Below are 21,737 nucleotides of genomic sequence, written 5' to 3' on the forward strand. Positions count from 1 at the left end.
AAATGGAATTTTTTTTATTTTGACCATCAGTTGTATAAATGTTTCCTTTACACCAAATCTCACAACAGAGCACAATATAATCTAAGAATACAATATACCACAGATTTAAAAATTCTACATGAAACATCATTCACAACCCATTTTACTTTAATATAAAATGTTACTGCATAAAATACATTAGGTATTCAATTAATTAAAAATATACTGCAGGATTTAATTTTGTCCATTGGAAATTGAATAGATTGAAAAAAGATTTAAAGGGACAGTTCACCCAAAAATGAAAATTCTCTCATCATTTACTCACCCTCATGCATCCCATTTATGTTTGACTTCTGCTCATCACAAATAAAGTTTTTTAGAAGAATATCTCTGCTCTGTAGGTCCTCACAATGCAAGTAAACGGTGGCCAAATATTTGAAGCGCCAAAAAACATATAAAGGCAGCATAAAAGAAATCAATATGACTCCAGTGGTTAAATCATGTCTTCTTGAGCAATACAATAAGAGTGGGTGAGAAACATATATTTGAAGTCCTTTTATACTATAAATTCATCTCCCTGCCCAGTAGAAGGCGATAGGCACGAAGAATGCAAATAATCGGTAAAAACAAAATAAGAATGTAAAAGTGAAAGAGGAGATTTATAGTTAAAAAGACTTCAATATCGATCTGTTTCTCATCTACACCATATCACTTCTGAAGATATGGATTTAACCACTGGAGTGTTATGGTTTACTTTTATGCTGACTTTATATAATTTTGGAGCTTCAAATTTTTGGTACCCGTTATATGGATTATACAGAGCTGAAATATTCTTCTAAAAATCTTTGTTTGTGTTCAGCAGAAGAAAGAAAGAAAGTCATACACATCTGGGATGGCATGAGGGGGAGTAAATAATGAGAGAATTTAAGGATTTTGGAAATTTTTGGATGAACTATCCCTTTAAGTACCAGAATGGAGCCAGATAGTGGGTGGGGAGAGATTTAAAAAAAAAAAAAAAAAAAAAAAAAGAAGGGATTTTGAAACATCAGCCATCAACAACAAATACAAAACTGTTGTTTTAGAAGCAGAGAGTGTTATTATATTTTAATAAACAATTACATAGACACTTTTTATTTGGGATAATGTGTACTGATAAACCGCATATAGGAAGACCAGGAACATATATTAATTTCAATTTGACTAAGAGTTTTTTTTTTTTATGCTTCTTTACAATATAGTCACACTTTGTTACTGGAAAACAAACTGTAATGGAGATGCTATATTTAAAGTTTAGGCATCTTTGCTGCATTTAGTCTCATAGAAACACAGGAGGCACCAGCTGCATATCTCATCTCTCGTATCATTCCAGTCCATTGTTTCTTGTCCTCCTCATACCTGTTAAGAGGAATTTTAGATTTGATTTAGTCTCTTTTAGACTGATGAATTATCTGTATATTATCTAAATATAAATGATGTCAACATAGGACTAATGCTGAGAGAATAAGTTGAAAACATACTGCCAGATGTCTGTGATTTCGGAGGGCACACAGTATTTGTTCTCATTCTCCTTTATGGTGAAGCCGCCTACTGCATACAGAGCACCGGCAACACTGACCAGGTTAACAGAGCTTCTCTCTTGAGCAAACTCGGGGAACGTCTCCCATCTATTGGGAAAAAACACAACATGGTTATTTGGTGGAAAGTTTTTTTTGAGAATAAGTTCTTAATAAAAGAGTAAAGGAACATCTAGACACATCTTTCCACTAATATATGTTTGAAGCATTCCTTTAACCTTTGAATAAAATCTGCATAATTCCAGAGATGAAATCTAAATTACAATCTAGGGACTACATACTTGTTTGTTCCACAGTCATACGCTTCACAAGAGGCTAAGAGGCCATCTTCACTTGCTCCTCCAAGCACGATGATCTTTCCTTTGTGGACCACTGCTCCAAACATGGACCTGGGTGTCTGCATTGCTGCCATCTCTTTCCATTCAGACTTCTTATGGTTGTATGCAAACATTTTGTTGATAGTTTTACTGTTCCAAAGATAAAAACAAGCAATGAAGCGGTATCACAGAGAAATTAAAGGCTTTTAATTTTTTATTTGCTAGCAGCGCTAACCCTTTAATAACCCAGGGTTGAGCAGTTGTGGCCCTATAAAATTACAGGTGTGAAATGTTGCTTTACATGGGATTAAAAACTGGGTTAAAATGGTGATTTGGAGCATTATATTAAAAGCACTAGCACTAAGTGCAGCGCTATGCTTTAAGTCTAAGCGTAAAGTCAGTAGGCGCGCCATGAAGTTTTGGTATTTTCTTGCAAGCAATGTGCTAAGTGTAAGCGGGAGTGGGTTTGGCGAAAGCGCTAATGAGCTGGATCAAGTGCAATTTAATTCTGAGGTTCTTCTCCAGTTATTTCACCATCTGCATCCTATTAGATAGTCCATTCCCTCAAGCACCAGCGATATAAACAAAGACAGCACATTCATTAAGTAGTTGGTAGTGTAAAGGGACTGTATGCAATAAATTAGAAGAATAGAAATGTGGATTTATATTCTTTTTCATTTTGTATATATATATATTTTTCAAAAATCTGATTGAGTGATAGTCAATAATTATGCTTGCCTTTGGAATCAAACTGTTCAAATCACATTATTAGTTGATGTTTTGTCCGGCCCAGTCGGGCTGCTCAAACAATCCGAATCGCAATTCCATTTGGTGCCGCTAGTCGTGCATAAATTACACGTTTCACCTTAAATTGAAATCTTAAGTTCTTACTTTTCATCTGTCTTTCCTCCTAAGCAGTACACGAGCTCATTTGCTGAGATCACACTGTGACCATGAATTCTTAAGGGCAGCTTTTTGGTCTCCATCCACTTCATCTTACTGCAGAGAACAGAAACAAACAATATTTAGACATAAACACTGCATTATTTGGCTATTATTACATGGATAGTTCACCCAAAGTTAAAAAAATAAATAAATTCTCATATTGTTGCAAACCCGGATGACTTTCTTGCTTCCGTGGGACACAAAAGGAGATGTTTGGTCAAATGTGTTCATTCAGTTTCATTGAATGGGTGCAGCACAGTCAACACTCTTCAAAATTTCCCTCATAAATATATATATATATATATATAATGGAAGAAAGGAAGTCATACAAGTTTGATATGAGAAAATAATGAGAGAATAACATTTTTTGGGTTAACTGTCCCAAAAGGAGTTAGCAGAAAATGTAAGAAACTTACTCGACATCATAACAGAGCACTGAGTCCAGAGACTCGCTTGTCTGCAGGTCTTTACCAGCAACTGCAAACAATAGATTTTCAAACTCCCCCATGGCGAACAGACACCTGGGTGATGGCATAGGTGGCAGAGATATCCAGTTCAAAGAATGGGTTTCAAGCTGCAGGACATGAAAGGTTTGGAAGGAATTACAAATGGAATCAAAATGTAGTTTTTCAATTCTCTCTGACATAGGGCTTGATGTTACAAGTTGAAGGAATGGTTCACTCAAAAATTTAAATTCTGCCATTTACTAACCCTCAAGTTGTTCCAAACCACTATGATTTTCCTTCTTCTTTGAAACACAAATGGAGATGTTAGACAGAATGTTGATGCTGCTCTTTTCCTTATAATGTAAGTGACTGTGGCTGACAAGGAGCACCATAAAAGTAGCCCACGCATTATGGGCTCTTATCCACACAACAGAATTTCATTGTACAACCTTGAACACGCTTACTGAGAATCTTCCCCTCTGCTCTAGCTTTCAAATCTCATTTGCAGCTGTGGATGTTCAAACTTTAGTGGTGTTTTATTTAAGTTACAGTATGTCAAACCTGGTATGAAACATCTAAAGGCATCATTTTTTAAACAATATTCCAGGTTAAATTCAAGTTAAGCTCAATCGACAGTGTTTGTGGCACAATATTGATTACCACAAAAAATCATTCCGACTTTTCTGGGTTACAGTGAGGTGCTTGCAACAGAAGTAAATTGGGCCAATCAGTAACCAGTAAAATACTCACTGTTTCAAAAGTATGTTTATATAATTTTGATGATAAAATCGCATACTAAAGCTATATCCAATTTTTCAACTTCGTTGCCATGACAAAGTAATGCTGTAAATTTTAAAACCCTAAAACAGCCATTAAAATGATAATTTAAACAACATTAATGCTCAAATATTACACAAGTTTTAACACACTAATTAATAACTAACTAAGTTCTATTATAAAATTATAAGCTTCACATTTTTGCCTTTAAACCTTCCAATAATCGCCCCCATTTCCGTCCATTGTAAGTGTCTCACTTACTGTTTCCAAGTTTCAAAATTAATTAATGCAAAAATCATAATATCGCAAAAACAATGTGCTAATAAATCTAATTTCCATCAGGTGTTCAAAAAAATACATTCCGGATTAATTGTCACCACTGTGACTCTTTTTTTATTTATTTTTTATTTATCATTTTAATTTTCTCCCCTTTTCTCCCCAATTTGGAATGCTTCATTCCCAATGTGCTCAAAGTCCTCGTGGTGGCGTAGGGACTCGCCTCAATCCGGGTGGCGGAGGACGAATCTCAGTTGCCTCCGCATCTGAGACCTTCAATCCGCTCATTTTATCATGTGCCTTGTTGAGCGCATTACCGAGACGTAGCGCATGGAGGCTTCACCCTATTCTCCGTGGCATCCACGCACAACTCACCACGCGCCCCACAGAGAGCGAAAACCACACATTATAGCCACCACAAAGAGGTTATCCCATGTGACTCTACCCTCCCTAGCAACCGGGCCAATTTGTTTGCTTAGGAGACCTGACTGGAGTCACTCAGCACGCCCTGGATTCTAATTTGTGACTCTAGGGATGGTAGTCAGCGTCAATACTTGTTGAGCTACCCAGGCCCCCTTACTCTTTTATTTAAAACTAGCAGACCAATCTCATGTCCGGGAGCAACAGCGTGTCACACAGTTCTGGGAGCACTATGTGTGTGCATTCCTCCATCCTTATGACTTTACCGTGCTGATCTAGAAGATATTTTTCAAAAGTGTTAATAATCCTGCTCTTCAGCACAGCTCAAGTTTGTATTTGACTTATTTGCTCTACAAACTCTATGCAGGCTTTGAAATTTCAGGACAACGTTATTTAAGGATGACCAGAGCAACATTTCAGATGCGATGATTGACCAGCTAGTTGATCCTAGTTGGATTATTCAGTCACATTACTTTTTGGATGCACATCTTGAATTCCTACGAATTCAGTAGGAGTTAATCGGTAAATGCATTTCCATCATAGTTTATGCGCATTTATTTCAATTGAATAAATAAATGTATGCACCTCAAGCGAGCATATACATTCTTTATGCACATTTTTGAGATTTTATTTGCATCTAGGTTTCCATACAGCAGTTTTTATGCAATATCCCAAAATGCACATAAAAAACCGTGGATGGAAAGGATTTGGCCAGGACACCAGGGTTACACACCTAAATTTTACGAGAAGTCTCGTGGGATTTTTAATGACCACAGAGATTCAGGACCTCAGTTTAACATCTCATCCAAAAGACGGTGTCTTTTACAGTATAGTGTCCCCCTTACTAACACCTCTTCCAGCAGCAACCTTAGTTTTCCCCAGGAGATCTCCCATCCAGGTACTGACCAGGCACAACCCTGCTTAGCTCCAGTGGGCAACCAGTCTAGAGCTACAGGGTGATATGTCTGCCAGCAAATCAACATTGTAGTGTACAATATCAATATGTAGTATCAAACGGACTATTTTCATTCCATAGAAGAAAGCAACAACATGAGCGTGAGTAAACAATGGCAGAATATCTTTGTAGGATTAACTTTTTGTTAAATGAGTGCCTCTTAAACCTGATAAAAAAAGCTCTGCAGTAGGGACTCCTTGTCATCCTCATCAACAAACAGTCCTCCCAAGATATAGAGCTGGTTCTTCTTTGATGTGATGCTGACATGGTTTCGAGGTATCTGCTCTGCCATTGCAGCTAGGAAGCATTCATTTTCGTTCACATCGTAAGCCACAGCTGCTGTGTCGTTAATCATCAGGATTAGATCCCTGGTGTACATGCCCAGCCTTTGATTGTCATTCAGGTAACCAGGCAACACATTTTTACTCTCTTCTCCATCCCCTTTCTCTCCTTCCTTAGTTTGTGGAAGTTTTCCAGCAAAAGCATCTTTGATGACTTGTAGTTTCTTCTCAAGCTCAGGGTCAGCCTTGATGATTTCGTCCTTTTCCACTTTCTCCTTAAAATATTCATCCGGGAGCAGACGGAAGCGGATGTGTTCAAAGGCATCACCCAAAGCTTTCGCCCGGATCTCCTTGTTTTTCCTGACCCATTTCATCAATAGCTCGAACACAACCTCTTCTTTTTCCACATTTAGAGAGTCACACCCAATGATAGCAAAGAGCTCATGAGCATTGAAATCAAGAAAGTCCTCCTCTTTGGCTAAAGTCTCAAAGCGATCCGCTATGAAGTCCCTTGCGGTCACAGCGAGTCTCGGGCAGTTCAGAACTAGTCCCATTCTAAAGACGGCCAAGCAGTTACCTACTGATAGCTTGTTTTGTAAAAAGTTGACGCAAACAGTGAACACTGATGGTATCTGAAATCTGTTGGCAACTGTGATGACATCTTGCACATTCTCGTCCGTGATCTCGATCTTGGCAGAATAGAGATAATTCACAATCATGTCCATAATAGTGGGATCCACGTCCTCCAACACCAATTCCTTGTTGGAGTCGCTTCTCTCCACACCATCTTCTGAGCAGTAAAGATCTCTGAAGTAAGGACTACAAGCAGCCATGATGAGTTTGTGGCAGGGAACACTCCTGTCTCCAACTTTCAGAATGCAGTCGACAAACTTATTCTCCTGCAAGAGTTCCTTCAAGCCATCCTGAAGTAGGGTGCTCTGAAAGAGCATCAGGTCTTCTTTCATACTCATGGGATCCATGTCAGAGGTCTTGAAGAGGATGCAGTGCTTCCTCTTGTCTTACGTCTCAGTTGTAAGAGGCTGGAATTACATGGAGCACCAACACAAGCCCCCTGCAATTTAAGCCCACCCCTCTAAATATAGACCCTCCATATATTCAGAAAGAATTCAGGTTGACCAAACAGGAGGGCAGTCACATAAGCTGACTTAAAAAGACAACTGTGAACCTTGGACACTCTCAGAGGTCAGAGAAAACAAATGTGTGTTTGGTGATACAGTATATTGTTAAATGGGACAATGACAGTTGAGGAATTTAACAGATGCAGGGGTTTAAGAGGCGTAAATAAATGTGTGTGCCTTCATTTGTGCCACTCTCGACTTCTGTGACTCACCGATGTTCTAATAATTAATGTCCTGTGTGAAAGGGCGGAGGGTGGGGCCGGGTAGTGATGTTCCATGCCCGGGCCCTAATCAGGCTAATCAAGCCTCAGAGGGATAAAGGCCGACTGGAGGCTGCAGTGCGAGAGAGATATTTGGGCAGCTGTCCAACACCTTTGTGTGTTTGCCTTTGTTTCAGGTCTTCATTAAAATATAATTTATATTGTCAAGCCGGTTCTCGCCTCCTCCTTTCCATTAATCCCTTTACACTGGTGCCGAAATCCGGGAAGGAGGAGGGATGCGGCGTAGTGGAGTTCTCGCCGCTACCATCCACCCCAAAGGAGCAGCCGCGGCCCTCTGCCAGAGGACGGAGGAGCCCGGCCGCCTGGAAGCGGAGGAACGGCCGCCAACTGCGAGGGGAGGAGGGGCTCCCAACCAACCGCCTGGAGACGTTACCGCAGCCAGAGGCGTTGGAGACCCCTACCGTTCACCAAAAATGCGGCGGGGCTTTCTGCCTTCAGGGGATGGAGAACTAACTCCGATCCACCCGGGGGCTGTCGTCCGCTAGAGGGTGGAGGAGTGGCCGAGGACCAAGCTACGGCGTATCAGAGAACCGGCAAGTAAGTGTTTTTTTTCTTCTCTCTCACTCCTCTCTCTCCCGCTGCAAAGGCTACGCGTCAGCCTTTCCCTCTCTTTTCAATTTTACTTATTTTTGGGGGGGTACTGCACTGTTACAGGGAGATTCAGGAAGGCGGGGATGACCTGCCGGCAGACGGTTCACCCAAGAAGGAAAATTCAGTTGTTATTTACTCAACCTCATGCGTTCCGAACATGTAAACTATGGAGCTACCTTAGAGGACAGGGAGGAAATTTATGGTCTGAAATAGTTTTGCGTTCCCTCTCAATTTGGGGTGGGCTTTTTAACATAGTTTTACTACAGTAACAAAATTTTAACCATGATATTTGTGGTTAAAATAGTAAAAATACAGGAAAACCAAAACAAAAAAACAACATGGTTAGTTTGTTACATATGTAGTATGGTTTTTACCACAACATTTTTTAATTATTTGCTGCAGATTTACTATAGTGAAACCATGGTTAATTTTTGTAAGGGTATTTTTTATGTATTTTTTGGGTGGAAATGTTATACCACAAATTAACCATGGTGTTACTATAGTAAAACTGTAGAAATCTTTTTTTTTTTGGCAGAATGATTTTCATTATCATCGTTTTGGATTTAATATAAACATCATGGCTAAATATGGCTACTGTATTAAAACCATCATAAAACATTTATTTTTTTTAGGTTACTATGGTTTTACTACAAATACCATTGTTCAACTATGTTTTATACAGAAAAACCATGGATAATTTTCGTAAGAGATGGATAAAGTATTGCGAAGGAATACAAAACTATTGCAGAAAATCAATATCCTCCTGTCCTTTAAGGCACTCCGTACACACCGTTTTGGAACGACGTAAGGGTGAGTAAATAACGACAGAATTTACAGTTTTTGGTGAACCATCTCTTTAAATGTTTGTATCATACTTTTTAAAATGTTTCTGCCTTAAAGGTCAGCAAACAGCAGATGCTGTCAGGACAGAGGACTATTAATCAGCTCCTTTGTCGAGCTCCTCTGACACATTTTTGAACAGACAAACAAGGTCCTTTTCATTTAGGTATTTTTTGGTTTTGACCAACAAATTAAAACCACTTAAGACCGAAAACACTCAAACAACTTTGCTATACCACTTTCTCATATACCTTTATTACAACACAATAGCAAAATTAGCATGTTTCTAAAGTATGTTTTGTAATTATTTTATCCTTTTATTACATAAACTACCATTCAAATGTTTTTGGGTCACTTTTTTTCACATTTTAGAATAATAGTAAAGTCATCACAACTATGGAATAATAAAAAATGGAATTATGGGAATTATGTTGTGACTAAACAAAATCCAAAATAGATCAAAACTGTGTTATATTTGGCATGTTTAAAGTAGTCAGTAGTTTGCCTAGAATTTGCAGACATGAACTTTTGACATTTTCTCAACCAACTTCTTGAGGAATCACCCTGGGATGCTTTTTAAACAGTATTGAAGGAGTTCCCATCTATGTTGGGCACTTATTGGTTGCTTTTATTATTATTTGGTCCAAGTCATCAATTTCAAAAACTTATGTTATTTTTTATTACATTTTAGTTTTTTTATGAAATAAATTAATATGGTGGCACAATTATATTTTTGTCTACAAAAATAATATCAAATATTTAATACACCTTCAGATCAATAGATTTTTAAGATCATCAGAAACATTTCAGGCAAGTGACCCCAAACTTTTGAACGGTAGTGTAAGTATAAATATTACACCTATATTTCTATCTATACATTTACAGTACATTTCTTAAACCTACACTAGGTTCATCAAATGTAAATGCATCTTATTATCGGTTATTAAATAAAAACAGATAGGATAGCAGTTTCATCATTTCACTGTTGAGCAAAGCCGTCATTTTGAATGTAAACAATCATACAATGTAACTGCAAAATACATAACTGTTTGTAAACATTTACTGTGCAGTAATCTAATGGTCAATCATTATCATCATTTCAGCATATTAACCCATGACCTCCCAGAGTGCCTGTAGCGTGAATCCATCCTTCAGTTTCTCTATAGCCAGACCCAGTTCTTCAGAAAATACTGGCTCACGATCGTGTTGCTTAAGGAGAGAGAAAATACATAATAATTAGTAGTATAATGAGATGATGTAAGCATTTCAAATCAGTGTCAGTGACAAATATGGAAGATCTGAAGGTTGAATGGATGTGCCGAGTTTTTAGAAATGTATTCTTGTATTCATGTTTGTTTTATCCATTATAAAAAAAAATTATACTAGGGCTGTTAATCGATTAAAATTTTTAATAAAATGTATTACACAATTAGCAATTAATCGCATATAGAAATATTTTCTGATAAAGGCTCTCAGATAACAACAATTCAATATATAATGATTAAATAATTATAAATATAATATACAGTATATTATAAATAATGTAATTCAGATAATTAAAAGGCTTTGCATTATTGTGGCAGGCGAGTGAAGCATTGAGAAAACAAATTATACAAAACGTGGCTTTAGAAGTCATTTTTCCATATTTCCATGTTATTGAACACAAGTTCATATAGTCCACAGCAATCCATTTTGTAATTGGTCAATCTCTTCGATATAGATTTATTCAAAAGTTTTTTCTAAGGACACGTCAGAGCGTCTCACTTCATAAACACAGTGTTTTTAGGTCGCTGTGTCAAGTTAAACGTAGTTTGAAATTTAGAAAAACGTATTTTATAAAGTTACATTATTAATACTTGGATATAAATAGTTATATTTACCTTATTTCCATCTGCAAAGTAAGCCTTGACAAAGACAAAAATCAAAATAAGCGATTAAACATGTAACACAACTCAACATGAAACAAAATCTAGGCTTAAAATATCTAAATGAGATAACACCCCCATTGCCAGAATCATCAGAACACTGTGTAAACATTTTTGAAACCAGGCAACTAAAGTTTGAGTTGGTGGGACATTCCGAAAAATGGCTTAGGCGATCAGCTATTTTCAGCATGTGAGACATACACACACACACACACACACACAAATCTACGTGGTGAGTGAGTGAGCCTCATATCTGAGAGTGAAACTCACAGTAAAGGCATCCGTGTGTTCATCAGGCTCAATCTCCACATCATCAGGGGGCTGCTCTACAGTAAGCTCCTCCAGAGGCTGAGGCTGAGGGAAAAAGGATACAAAATATATCAAATGTGGTTGGTCACTTTAGATGTCAGGTTTGGGACTTAAAACTAAATGTTTTACATTCTGCTGCCTCCTTTCCAATTGGTAACCAGTTAGAATTAAATTAAAGAACAGTTAATAACGTTCTTTTTTAAATGACAGTACCCTGTGCTAAGTTTGGGTGATATACCAGTTGCAGTGTTAAGGTCTCTCAAGCTAATAAGGGACCTGATCTGGAAAAACAAGTTCAAAATAAGGGACTTTCCACTTGCAAATAAGCAATTACATTTTTTCCCATGGGGGGAATTATCAGCATAGAAATCATAACAAGCTAAGCATACAGTAGCCCATATAAAATCATGTATTCTTAATATTAAACATATCTCCAAAAATATTTAAAATATTTCAAAAATACATCTGGCCATCTAAAATACATCTGCTTCGGTGTGTTTGGACTAAATGTCATCTTAAGTGGGACGAATTATTTTATTTTAAACATTTAGTAATTACTTTATTATATAAATATATATATATATATTTAACACATCTGATTCTCGGTCAGAACTCGGCATCATCAAATCTGTATTAATGCATCATATCTAACAATAAGTCAGTGATGACTTGGAAACAACTGAGAAATGTAAATTTTACCACTATATTTTTCCTTGTATCTGGATTAAACGTGCATGTATATGTAGTAATTATATATAGCTGTCTAAAAGGACTTCAGCATGTCACAGATGGTTACATTCACAACATGCAAAGAAATATGTGATGCAGCGGTTTCCTTCAGAATCAAAGCACATTGCCTTTTTTGGGCAACAAGAAATGCTGTAATTCCAAAATTACATCGGAATGAAATGAATCAGTTACCAACATTTAAAAATTTAGTTTTCACTCCGGATCAATTGAAAAGGATTTTTTTCCCATTTTTGGTTACATTCTGCCAAAAAGTTTGTTTTTGTTTTTTGTTTTCGTTCCTTGGAACGTTTTCAGTCCCTGGACCGAACGCATTCTTGAACTGAAAAAAGCTAGACACAACACAACAAAAAGAACAGAACGCAGTTGTCTCGAGATGTGTTATTAAAAGCTGATGTTCTTTAAAACCTGACACGGCATCTTCAAAACAAGGCGCTCATTCACAAGATGCCAAAATGAGACATCAATCTAGTGCAAGTTTACATAGAAAAGAATTGAAAAACAGCGCAGATATTCGATGTGAATGGCCTTCAAGAGATCATTTTGCCCAGAATAAGCTGTAAAGGACACCAGATTTTATGATTTGTTTGTTTATGCCAGGTTAGTGAAAAGTCAATGTAACTTATCAGCAAAAATGTTTACCAATACTGTTTTGAAACATTTGTTTTCAAGACTATCTTATAGTATATTTGGCTATACAGCAAAACTTCTTTTTCCAACTGCTCCCGTTAGGAGTCGCCACAGTGGACCATCCGTGATCTGCATATTTGTCTTGGCACAGGTTTTTCACCGGATGCCCTTCCTGACACAACCCCCAGTGGCTGGGGGACACTCACTCACACCTACGGGGCAATTTAGAGGTGTAAAAGTGCCCCGTAGGTGTATGTTTTTGGACTTCCGGAGGAAACCCACACGAACATGGGGAGGACATGCAAACTCCACACAGAAAGGCCCAGCTGAGCCGGGACTTGAACCCGGGACCTTCTTGCTGTGAGGTAACAGTGCTAACCACAACAACACACATAATCAAATCCCTACAATTAATTTTGTAACCACCTTTTCTTCCATCTCAAATTCCACACCGAAAATAGGATTTGCTGAGTACACTTTGTGTAAAGAATTGATTTCCTTCACTGCATCTTGTAACTTGTCCATTGGATCGATCTTGAATCCCAGCACATATCCTCCAGTCTAAGAGAGCAGACATTGACAAAATGAAAACGAAAATCTATCTTCTAAAACAAATAATACTTTACTATGTTCTTTAATACTTTAACAAGTATTTTCTAGAAACATCAAGCTTTTAACTAAACATCAGTGTCATTAGAGGTCATGTTATATGTCATATTCTCGTTATGTAAATCTGGATCCCAGTCCAAACTTACTTGCTGAGAACTCTCAATGACAAGAGCAAGTCCAAATTTAGAATCTCTGATCCTTATGGAACGCTGGAAACAAATAGTAATGGAAGGAAAGGACATTTTTAACAAATACAAATCAATATTGATACAGTATGTCCTCTCTAGTAACCAAGAAAACAGAAGCAAAAGAGACGCTCACAATTTGCAGATAGGGAATGCTGACGTTGAAGCTCTCATTCATGTTGGCATGCCATACAATCCTCACATTAGTAATGAAAAAAGTTCCAAGATTACCCTGAAACACAAGGGTATGCTTCGTTTTTGACATTCTTAAAAATGTAGACAACAGATTTTTATATATGTGCAAACTGCAAATCTACCGTAAATACCTGATCACTGGATAAGTTCCAGACTCCATTAATTCTGTCATAAACTTGCTCCTGTGGCAAAAGTCTCAGCTGTTTATTTTGAATGAGAGCTCCTCTTAGCTTGAGATCCCGATACATTTTGGAGGTCTCATAAGCCCTACAGAAAACACAAATAACGGTCATAATTATTAGTTAATAATTATTTTATTTGATATAGTTTAGTAGATTTCTTATTGCATTCTATTGGCATTAAAGAGCACCTATTATGGAATTTTGAAAATGACCTTTCATGTAGTGTGTAACATAGATTTAAGTGAACAAAAACATCCTGCAAAGTTTAATATATGAAAGTTCACCGTAAAAAAAGTTATTGTCTCTCAAATGTAGGAGTCGACTCTGAGTCAATTTAATGAATCGTTTTTCCAATGAGTCATTTTCCTTTTCGTTGTGACGTCAAGACGAAAAATTATCAAATTGGCCACGCCCACTCATTGCGCACGCAGACACCAGGGAAAACTTGAAAACATCTTATCGACAACAAGATGCTGTGTTCTCAAGTGCATATCAAAAGCGACCTTTTTTTCACTGCCCAGGGACGAGCATGTGAAGAATCAGTGGCTAGAGTTTATATTTACAACTATACCACACAAGTATAGCCCGAACCTTGTGCTGTGTTCGCGTCATTTTAATGACGATTGCTTTACGAACATGAATGCTTTCAAGTGTGGATTCGCGAGCCGGTTGATACTGATGGAAGGTTCAGTACCAAGTTTATTTGGATCAGCTTCCTCCTCCGAATCACAACCTGTAAGTATTATTAATAATTGTAGCTTTTATGTGTTTTTAGCATGCTTAATAAGTATTTGTGTGTGTTGTGTACGTTACGCTCAGCGCAGCTTCTAGGTCTCCAATGTCAATTTTTTTTAAATATGTGAAATGTTTGTCGATGTTATTGGAGTTGTCATAAAGAATAGAGCAATAACTTGTAGTAATGCAGTGCTTTATCAATATGTTTATGCGTTGGGCTAACGCAAACAATAACTGATTGGGTGTTTACCACCGAACTTTGGGCTATGATCGCTAACATAAATCAACTCAAATTCCTTCTCTGATTTTGATTTTTTTACTACAAAGCGCTGATGGGCGTTCCGTTTCCGACAATCTCTGCACAGAGTATACCAATCACAACTGACTGGGTCATCTGACCAATCACCGCAGATTAGCGTCACGCAAAGGAGGGGTTTGGAAAAATGAGTCGTTGAACGAATCATTTGGGAGTCGATGAGCAAATCAGGTAAACATAAATGCATATTATAAGACAACAAAAGTGTTTTTTTGTCATTGCATGCATGTAAAACTGTTGTTGGGGACTCCCAAAACAATATTAGGAACATTTTAAATGCCATAATAGGTGCCCTTTAAATCATTTATCATCTTTTCTGTTTAACTTTTCTTTTTATTTGTCCTTTTCTATTATACTTTCCTGAGAAATTACATTTATTTTATAAAAAAAGTTTTTTTTATTTTTTATTATTTATTTTCTAAGCTTCCAAGACCATAGAGTAAAATGTATAATGCAACCCATCATTTAACTCGCGCTTTTATCTTTTCCTTTTTTTTTTGTATTTCTTTATGTCCTATGTTCCTATGATTCTCAGGATTCTAATTAAATATAGCTTGTCCCTTTTTAGCTAACAGGACATGCTGTATACAAAAACTATGTCATGTGGTTCAAGTATCTTAAATCTATGCAGGTGATCAGCAATCTACTCGGATATTTCTGGTATTATGAAATATCTCTAATTACATTTCCAAGCATATTCTTGCCAGAATGGAGATACTTTCTTAACTTTTGCCTCCTATTCTATATCCCAATTTTCTTTAATATTAAGCAATTTCACAATAACAAGCAATTTTCTGGAGTATTTTATTGATTAAACTATAACATTTATGAATCTATCTGTACTCACAATTTTTAAAGATTCATGATTAATTGAGTAAAGTTATATTTAAATGATTTTGTTAAAAATTACACAATTCGATGGAATTTTGTTATGAAATTTAAATGTGTAAATAAATAAAATATATTTTATGAGTGTTTTTTCTTTGTTAAATTATTAAAACAACAACAAGTTTACTATAATCCAAACACAAATTGTGTGTTGGTTATGGACAAGTTTGGGAGGGTTACTTTTGAAATGTATTCCACTACAGATTACTGAATACATGCTGTAAAATGTAATTTGTAACATATTCTGTTAGATTACTCAAGGTCAGTAATGTAATGTAAATACTTTGGATCACTTCTTCAGCAATGGTCGATTTCTTCACTTGTTTTGACTATAAAAATTCTGTCAGTACAGTAAGACAAAATACACATGTTAAAAATACATTCTCTGAAAAACCCAAATATATTCTGCAGTGTTGTTCTAAAACAAGATAAATCAAACTGATCTTGTTTTAAGGATTTTTAGATATTTTTACAGGAAAACGATACAAAAATTATTATCAAGAATATGATTTTTGCCCTAATATCAAAGGTCTTACTAGAAAAAAAGAAATTATGATCTAAAGTGAATTTTCTTGATAAATAAATATGATCGTGTCTGTTAACATGTGCATGTAAAATGGCTAGAAATAGCATTTTAGCTTAGCGTAAAGTTTACAATTTACACAAGGTTTATTTCTATTTCTTCTGCTCCAAACGTACTTCAAACTCATTCTCTGTCTGCTCGTATGAATGTAACACATCATAAGAAAGTGTTTCACCGCTGTTCAAATGCACTTTGGATCACATCACTTATATGAATAAATGTTTTCCATCTGAAAGGACTAAATATTAAATTAAACAAATGACAATAAAATGCAAAATAATCTCTTCAGTAATCAAAATACTTTTTGAATGTAACTGTATTCTAATGAGCAATGATTTAAATTGTAACTGTAGTGGAATACAGTTACTTATATTTAGTATTTTAAATACGTAATCCCATTATATGTATTCCGTTACTCCCCAACCCCGGGTATGTACACACTAAAGAACATCGATTATAAAACTTGTACACTCTTACACTAAAGTGGTCTAATTTGGTTTAAGAGGAATGAGAACTACCTGTGAACAGCAATGACCGACGTAAACAGTCTCGGACTTCCTGGAACCACATTCGTAAAGATGAACTCAAATCTAGTGTTATTAGATTTGGTCAATATGTAAAGCGCCTCAGTCTGACCTCGCAGTTTCTAGGGGAAAAAAGAGCTATTTTCACATTGTGTACACAGGCCATAGTGATTCCAGTGTGATGAAGAATATGAAGGAAGATGTCTCACCGAATTTGCGGTCCGTGTGGTGATATTAATTACACAGTTGTATCCCACTGCTATAAACAATCACAAAAAAGGGATGTTCATATAATGATAAGGGCTTAATACATAGAGCTAAAACAGATTATTTGTTAGATTTTGAAGACAGAGCTTTTGTATATACAGTACAGTAGTAGCATTCATATGGACTACTTTTATAGTGTTGTTCTGAGCTAAACGCCTGTGGACACTATGAACTATCGCTGTATGAAGAAGAAAAATGTGTGTGCATTCTTTACAATTTCTCCTTTTGTGTTCCTGTTTCATAAAAAGAATAACAGCATGCAAGTTTGAAACACCAATAATGACAGATTCTTCATTTTATGAACTATTCCTTTAATATTTCTCACATACTTACACAAGTTGACTCTTGGCAGTGCCAATGAATGCCAGATCATTCTTAAATTGGTCACCAGTAGTCTTCCTATAAAAAGACAAAACAATTATAACAATCATTACTTTGCTATAACCCAAGCAATATATATAGACAAGCCAATTAAAGGCATATTACATGTTAGTTAACAGTGTCAGAAATTCACTTTTACATAAAGGGGCAAAATTTGCCATCTGGATTTGATTTTTAGGGGCATTTTTTCCACTTATGAGGCCCCCCCCCAACCATTCAAAACATAAACTGTCTCTTCTGTTTATGTCTTTTCAATCAATTAATTAAAACAAATTCTAGTAACAGTTTACAATAAAATTATATTAATTCTATTCACTAGTTAATGCATTGGGTACCATGAATTAACAGTAAACAATTTTATACATGATTTACTAACCTTTGTTAATGTTAATCTATCAAAATTACTATTGTTCATTGATAATTCATGTTAACTCATGTTAATAAATATATCCAAAATGTAAAGATTGAGAACTGATTACCTCTTACCTTAAGATCAACAAAACATCATAAATTACCAAATTCACCAAACTCATATTTTATACCATAATATGTATAACTAGGACTATAATAATAGCCTAGATCAGAAATGCCCAAACCAGAGCCTGCGGGCCGATGTTGGCCCGTGATGACCTTTGAAGCACAGACGGGCACTCCAGTTCTGACGCTCCACATCAGTTCGGTGTCGTGCTCATGCACTAAAATGATCAAATGCTACAATGCAGTTAATAAACATATTAACAAAAATAATATCTGGATGTGTTAAATTTTCTTGATGTTAAATAAATGTTATTAATGATGCAATAATAATTTTACAGAACATTAACCACTTTTGGTGTATGAATCATATCTCTGATGATCATTGTTAAATGCTTATTTTTTTTCATTTTTTTTTATTCAATTGGCATGAAGGAATTGCTACGTTTTTTTTTTTTAATAAGCTTCTTATTCCAAATCCAGAGAAATGCTGTCATCTCCTCTGTGTCTGTGCATTAGGTCCTATAGTGTGTAGGCTGTTAATTTAATAGCCAAAATATATTTAGAAATATGTGAATGGCAAACAGTTTTGTTTCAGTAACAATGCACATTATGCAATGTACAGATCATGCAACTTTGTCATTATTGATTAATAAAAGAATTTGAAATAAAAGGATGACTGAGTTTTTTTTTTTTTACCTTTGTAAAGGTTAAACAAATGCCCCATATGTGTCGTGTAAGGGGAGAATTCCTCCCCAACCCTCCATCCTGAGTTTGTTTTAATGCGATGTTTACTTTTGGTCCACGGCCCTCAATCAAGACTGATTTTTGGCCCTTCGCAAGAAAAAGAATGGGCACCTCTGGGCTAGATATATTAAGAAGAAAAAAAAATCTTTGAGAGGGCATTTTTTGCCCCTACATTTTGAATATCAGGGTTATTGATTGATTGATATTTATTTATTTGGTGGATCCTTAATTTTCTACTCTGGCAGTAACCTATTAAAAAAATTATTAGAAATGGTATTTAAATGTGAATGTAGGCCTAAGTGAATGTAAAGCTTTGATCACCTCTATCCCCATTATTTCCCTTTGTGTCCTCAATTGAATCCAGGCAGTCGATGAGCACTTCACCTGGTCTAGTTTTCATCTGCCTTGAATAAAATGTAAAATCACATGCTGCTATGGGTTATGGTTAGTGTCAATACAACACTATACAACCTACTGTATATTTTACATATATTATTAGTATTGTATACTGTGTATTCTATATTGTGTGTATTGTAGGCCTATACTGTACATTTTATATTATCATTTGTATATTGTGATGTGAGTAATTATGTGTAAATTAGATCTGTAAATTGTGTTGTGTAAATCAGATGTTTATTGTAAATTGGTATATGTCTCATCACTGTCATGAATTTCACCCACTGTTGCACTTGTGTATATGTTTGAGTGACAATAAAGTAATTTGATTTGATTTGCTTGATGAAGGTAAACAAACACAATTGTCAAATTTCAAATGCTCGATGTATGTGTGATTAAAACACATAATTGAAATCTAGTGACGTGTAAAATGTAGAAAGTGTGCTAGTTCACTGTCAGAGCATTTGATTCAACATATAATCGTATTTAATGTCATTAGTTCGAGAGCACTTACTGTACAGTGATGTCAAACCTCACGTCTCTGTCCTCCCACAGAGCGTCTAACATTGACGCCATGCTCAACTCGTACTGTCAGATGTTTAGTAAGCGAATAAAACTGTAAATGTGTTTATTTCCTGTGATAACATCGATTAACGCGTAGCGTCCACTCGTCACCACAGTAACACTAGAGCGTATGGCGGGATGGAAGGGACAAAAAGCTTGAATAGTTGTAGATATTAGGCTTCAAAATAAAAGTCTTGAGCCTACTAGTGAAATACTTCTATTTTGAACTTTTCTCATTTAATACAAGACAATGTCAATGATATTACCAGTTTAATACCTGTTATATATATATATTTAAAAGTTATATAAATGTGGTGTTAAATAAACACGTTTTATATATATATATATATATATATATATATATATATATATATATATATATATATATATATATATATATATATATATATATTTAAAGGTTTGAAATAAGCATGTTTTTTAAAAATAATTTTGTATACTATAATAATTGTAACATCTTTCATGGTTACATTTTCGGCCAAAAGTTTGGAATAATGTACAGATTATGTCTTATCTTATGTAAAGAAATTGGTACTTTTATTCACCAAAGTGGCATCAACTGATCACAATGTATAGTCAGGACATTACTGGTGTGAAAAATTACTCTTACAATTAGAAAAAAATCGTATTAAACTACTTCAAAGAGTTCTGATCAAAACATCCTCCACGTGCAGCAATGACAGCTTTGCAAATCCTTGTTATTCTAGCTGTTTGTCCAGATACTCAGGTGACCTTTCACCCCACACTTCCTGTAGCACTTGCCATAGATGTGAGTGTCTTGTCGGGCACTTCTCACGCACCTTACAGTCAAAAGCTCAATGGGGTTAAGATCCATAACACTCTTTTCCAATGATCTGTTGTTCAATGTCTGTTTCTTTGCCCACTCGAACCTTTTCTCTTTGTTTTTCTGTTTCAAAAGTGTCTTTTTCTTTGCAATTTTCAACTCCTCCTGAGTCTTCTCTTTACTGTTGTACATGAAACTGGTGTTGAGCGGGTAGAATTCAATGAAGCTGTCAGCGGAGGACATGTGAGGCGTCTATTTCTCAAACTAGAGACTCTGATGTACTTATCCTCTTGTTTAGTTGCACATCTGGTCTTCCACATCTCTTTCTGTCCTTGTTAGAGCCAGTTGTCCTTTGTCTTAGAAGACTGTTTGTGAGGCTCTGTATAGCTTCTTTCACTTTAAGTTAGAAAATGTTTGAAAACCAATATACAGCTACCTAACTTCTGCTACTTTACTCCTAAATGGTGAGCACATAAAACAACAAATGTAAACACATGCCATAATGGATACCTAACTATTCATAAAAACCATTGGCAAAGTGAACTGATTTAGCATTTCGAGTTCATTAATCAGAACATCAAACTTCACAACTGTGGGTGCTGCAATACATCCTGGGTAACCCCAGCTGCCATAAGTTATTTGACCAAATTGTGTTAAGTACACACAATTTTAAATAAACAGCTAATGTCAATGGATTATTTAGTTGTCTCAAAAAAAAAACAAAAAAACAAGCAGTGTTTGTTGAGTCCGGTCTAATGGTATGTCAGTTCAACATTCATTTTATTGTTAAGTTAACTCAATATTTTAAGGCCGCTGCCTTAACACATTTCTTTAAGTTGACTCAACAAATAGTTTTTAACAGTGTTATTTTTTAACTTTACACTCAGTCTTGAGGGTCTGTTTTATGGTTTTTAAACAGTAAAGTAGCTAACTACATGTTGGTTACACCACACAACTTTGATTTGGTGAACAAAAGTTTATAAAATTATAATCATATTTTAAAACATTTGATTCACTGCTTATTTTTTTAAATAAAAGATAATTTAAGCTGAAAAATCAAGATTTTCAGCTTAAATTAGACTCTTTTTTAACTTTCTCTGGGTGGTTACATCACATTAAATATTTAACTTCTAAACCCCAGAAAAAAGAAAACAAATGATCCCTTTAAGTTAGTGCTGCTGCAAATTTTACCTAGTTTAAGATATTTTTAGGTTTGTATGCTGGGTAAATATTTCAAAATTTATCTTAAATATGTAATTACTTTATTTTGTACTGAAGTTACAGTAGAGTAGGGTAGCCAAAGGTAGTCTCGTATTAGCCAAGACATCTTAATATCGGCCAAAATACAGGACATTCTGGCTAATATATAGGACAGTTGGCAACCCTGCCTATGGCTATTGTCTCATATTGTAGCGAAACGCTCAAGGACACAGGTGTGATTTCTCAGGACAACGATT

General features: G+C 35.6%; 2 protein-coding genes across 2 annotated transcripts; both read right to left on the reverse strand.

Moving 5' to 3' along the window:
- Nucleotides 1-3: 3 nt before the first annotated feature.
- Nucleotides 4-6,994, reverse strand: klhl41a (kelch-like family member 41a). Its single transcript, XM_052149150.1, has 6 exons — nucleotides 5,856-6,994; nucleotides 3,232-3,389; nucleotides 2,762-2,869; nucleotides 1,835-2,020; nucleotides 1,497-1,643; nucleotides 4-1,374 (listed from the first exon to the last, which is right to left on the reverse strand). The coding sequence occupies exons 1-6, from the start codon at nucleotides 6,948-6,950 to the stop codon at nucleotides 1,263-1,265; spliced, it is 1,806 nt and encodes a 601-aa protein (XP_052005110.1). The 5' UTR covers nucleotides 6,951-6,994; the 3' UTR covers nucleotides 4-1,262.
- Nucleotides 6,995-9,060: 2,066 nt separating this feature from the next.
- On the reverse strand, nucleotides 9,061-19,610 carry LOC127659072 (Bardet-Biedl syndrome 5 protein homolog). The gene is made up of 12 exons (XM_052148704.1): nucleotides 19,429-19,610; nucleotides 18,840-18,922; nucleotides 17,250-17,315; nucleotides 16,859-16,908; nucleotides 16,644-16,771; nucleotides 13,553-13,688; nucleotides 13,363-13,458; nucleotides 13,188-13,250; nucleotides 12,859-12,993; nucleotides 11,017-11,100; nucleotides 10,702-10,725; nucleotides 9,061-10,030 (listed from the first exon to the last, which is right to left on the reverse strand). The coding sequence occupies exons 1-12, from the start codon at nucleotides 19,488-19,490 to the stop codon at nucleotides 9,929-9,931; spliced, it is 1,029 nt and encodes a 342-aa protein (XP_052004664.1). The 5' UTR covers nucleotides 19,491-19,610; the 3' UTR covers nucleotides 9,061-9,928.
- Nucleotides 19,611-21,737: the final 2,127 nt, after the last annotated feature.

The sequence above is a fragment of the Xyrauchen texanus genome, chromosome 18 (assembly GCF_025860055.1).
Source record: "Xyrauchen texanus isolate HMW12.3.18 chromosome 18, RBS_HiC_50CHRs, whole genome shotgun sequence".
Taxonomy (NCBI): Eukaryota; Metazoa; Chordata; class Actinopteri; order Cypriniformes; family Catostomidae; genus Xyrauchen; species Xyrauchen texanus.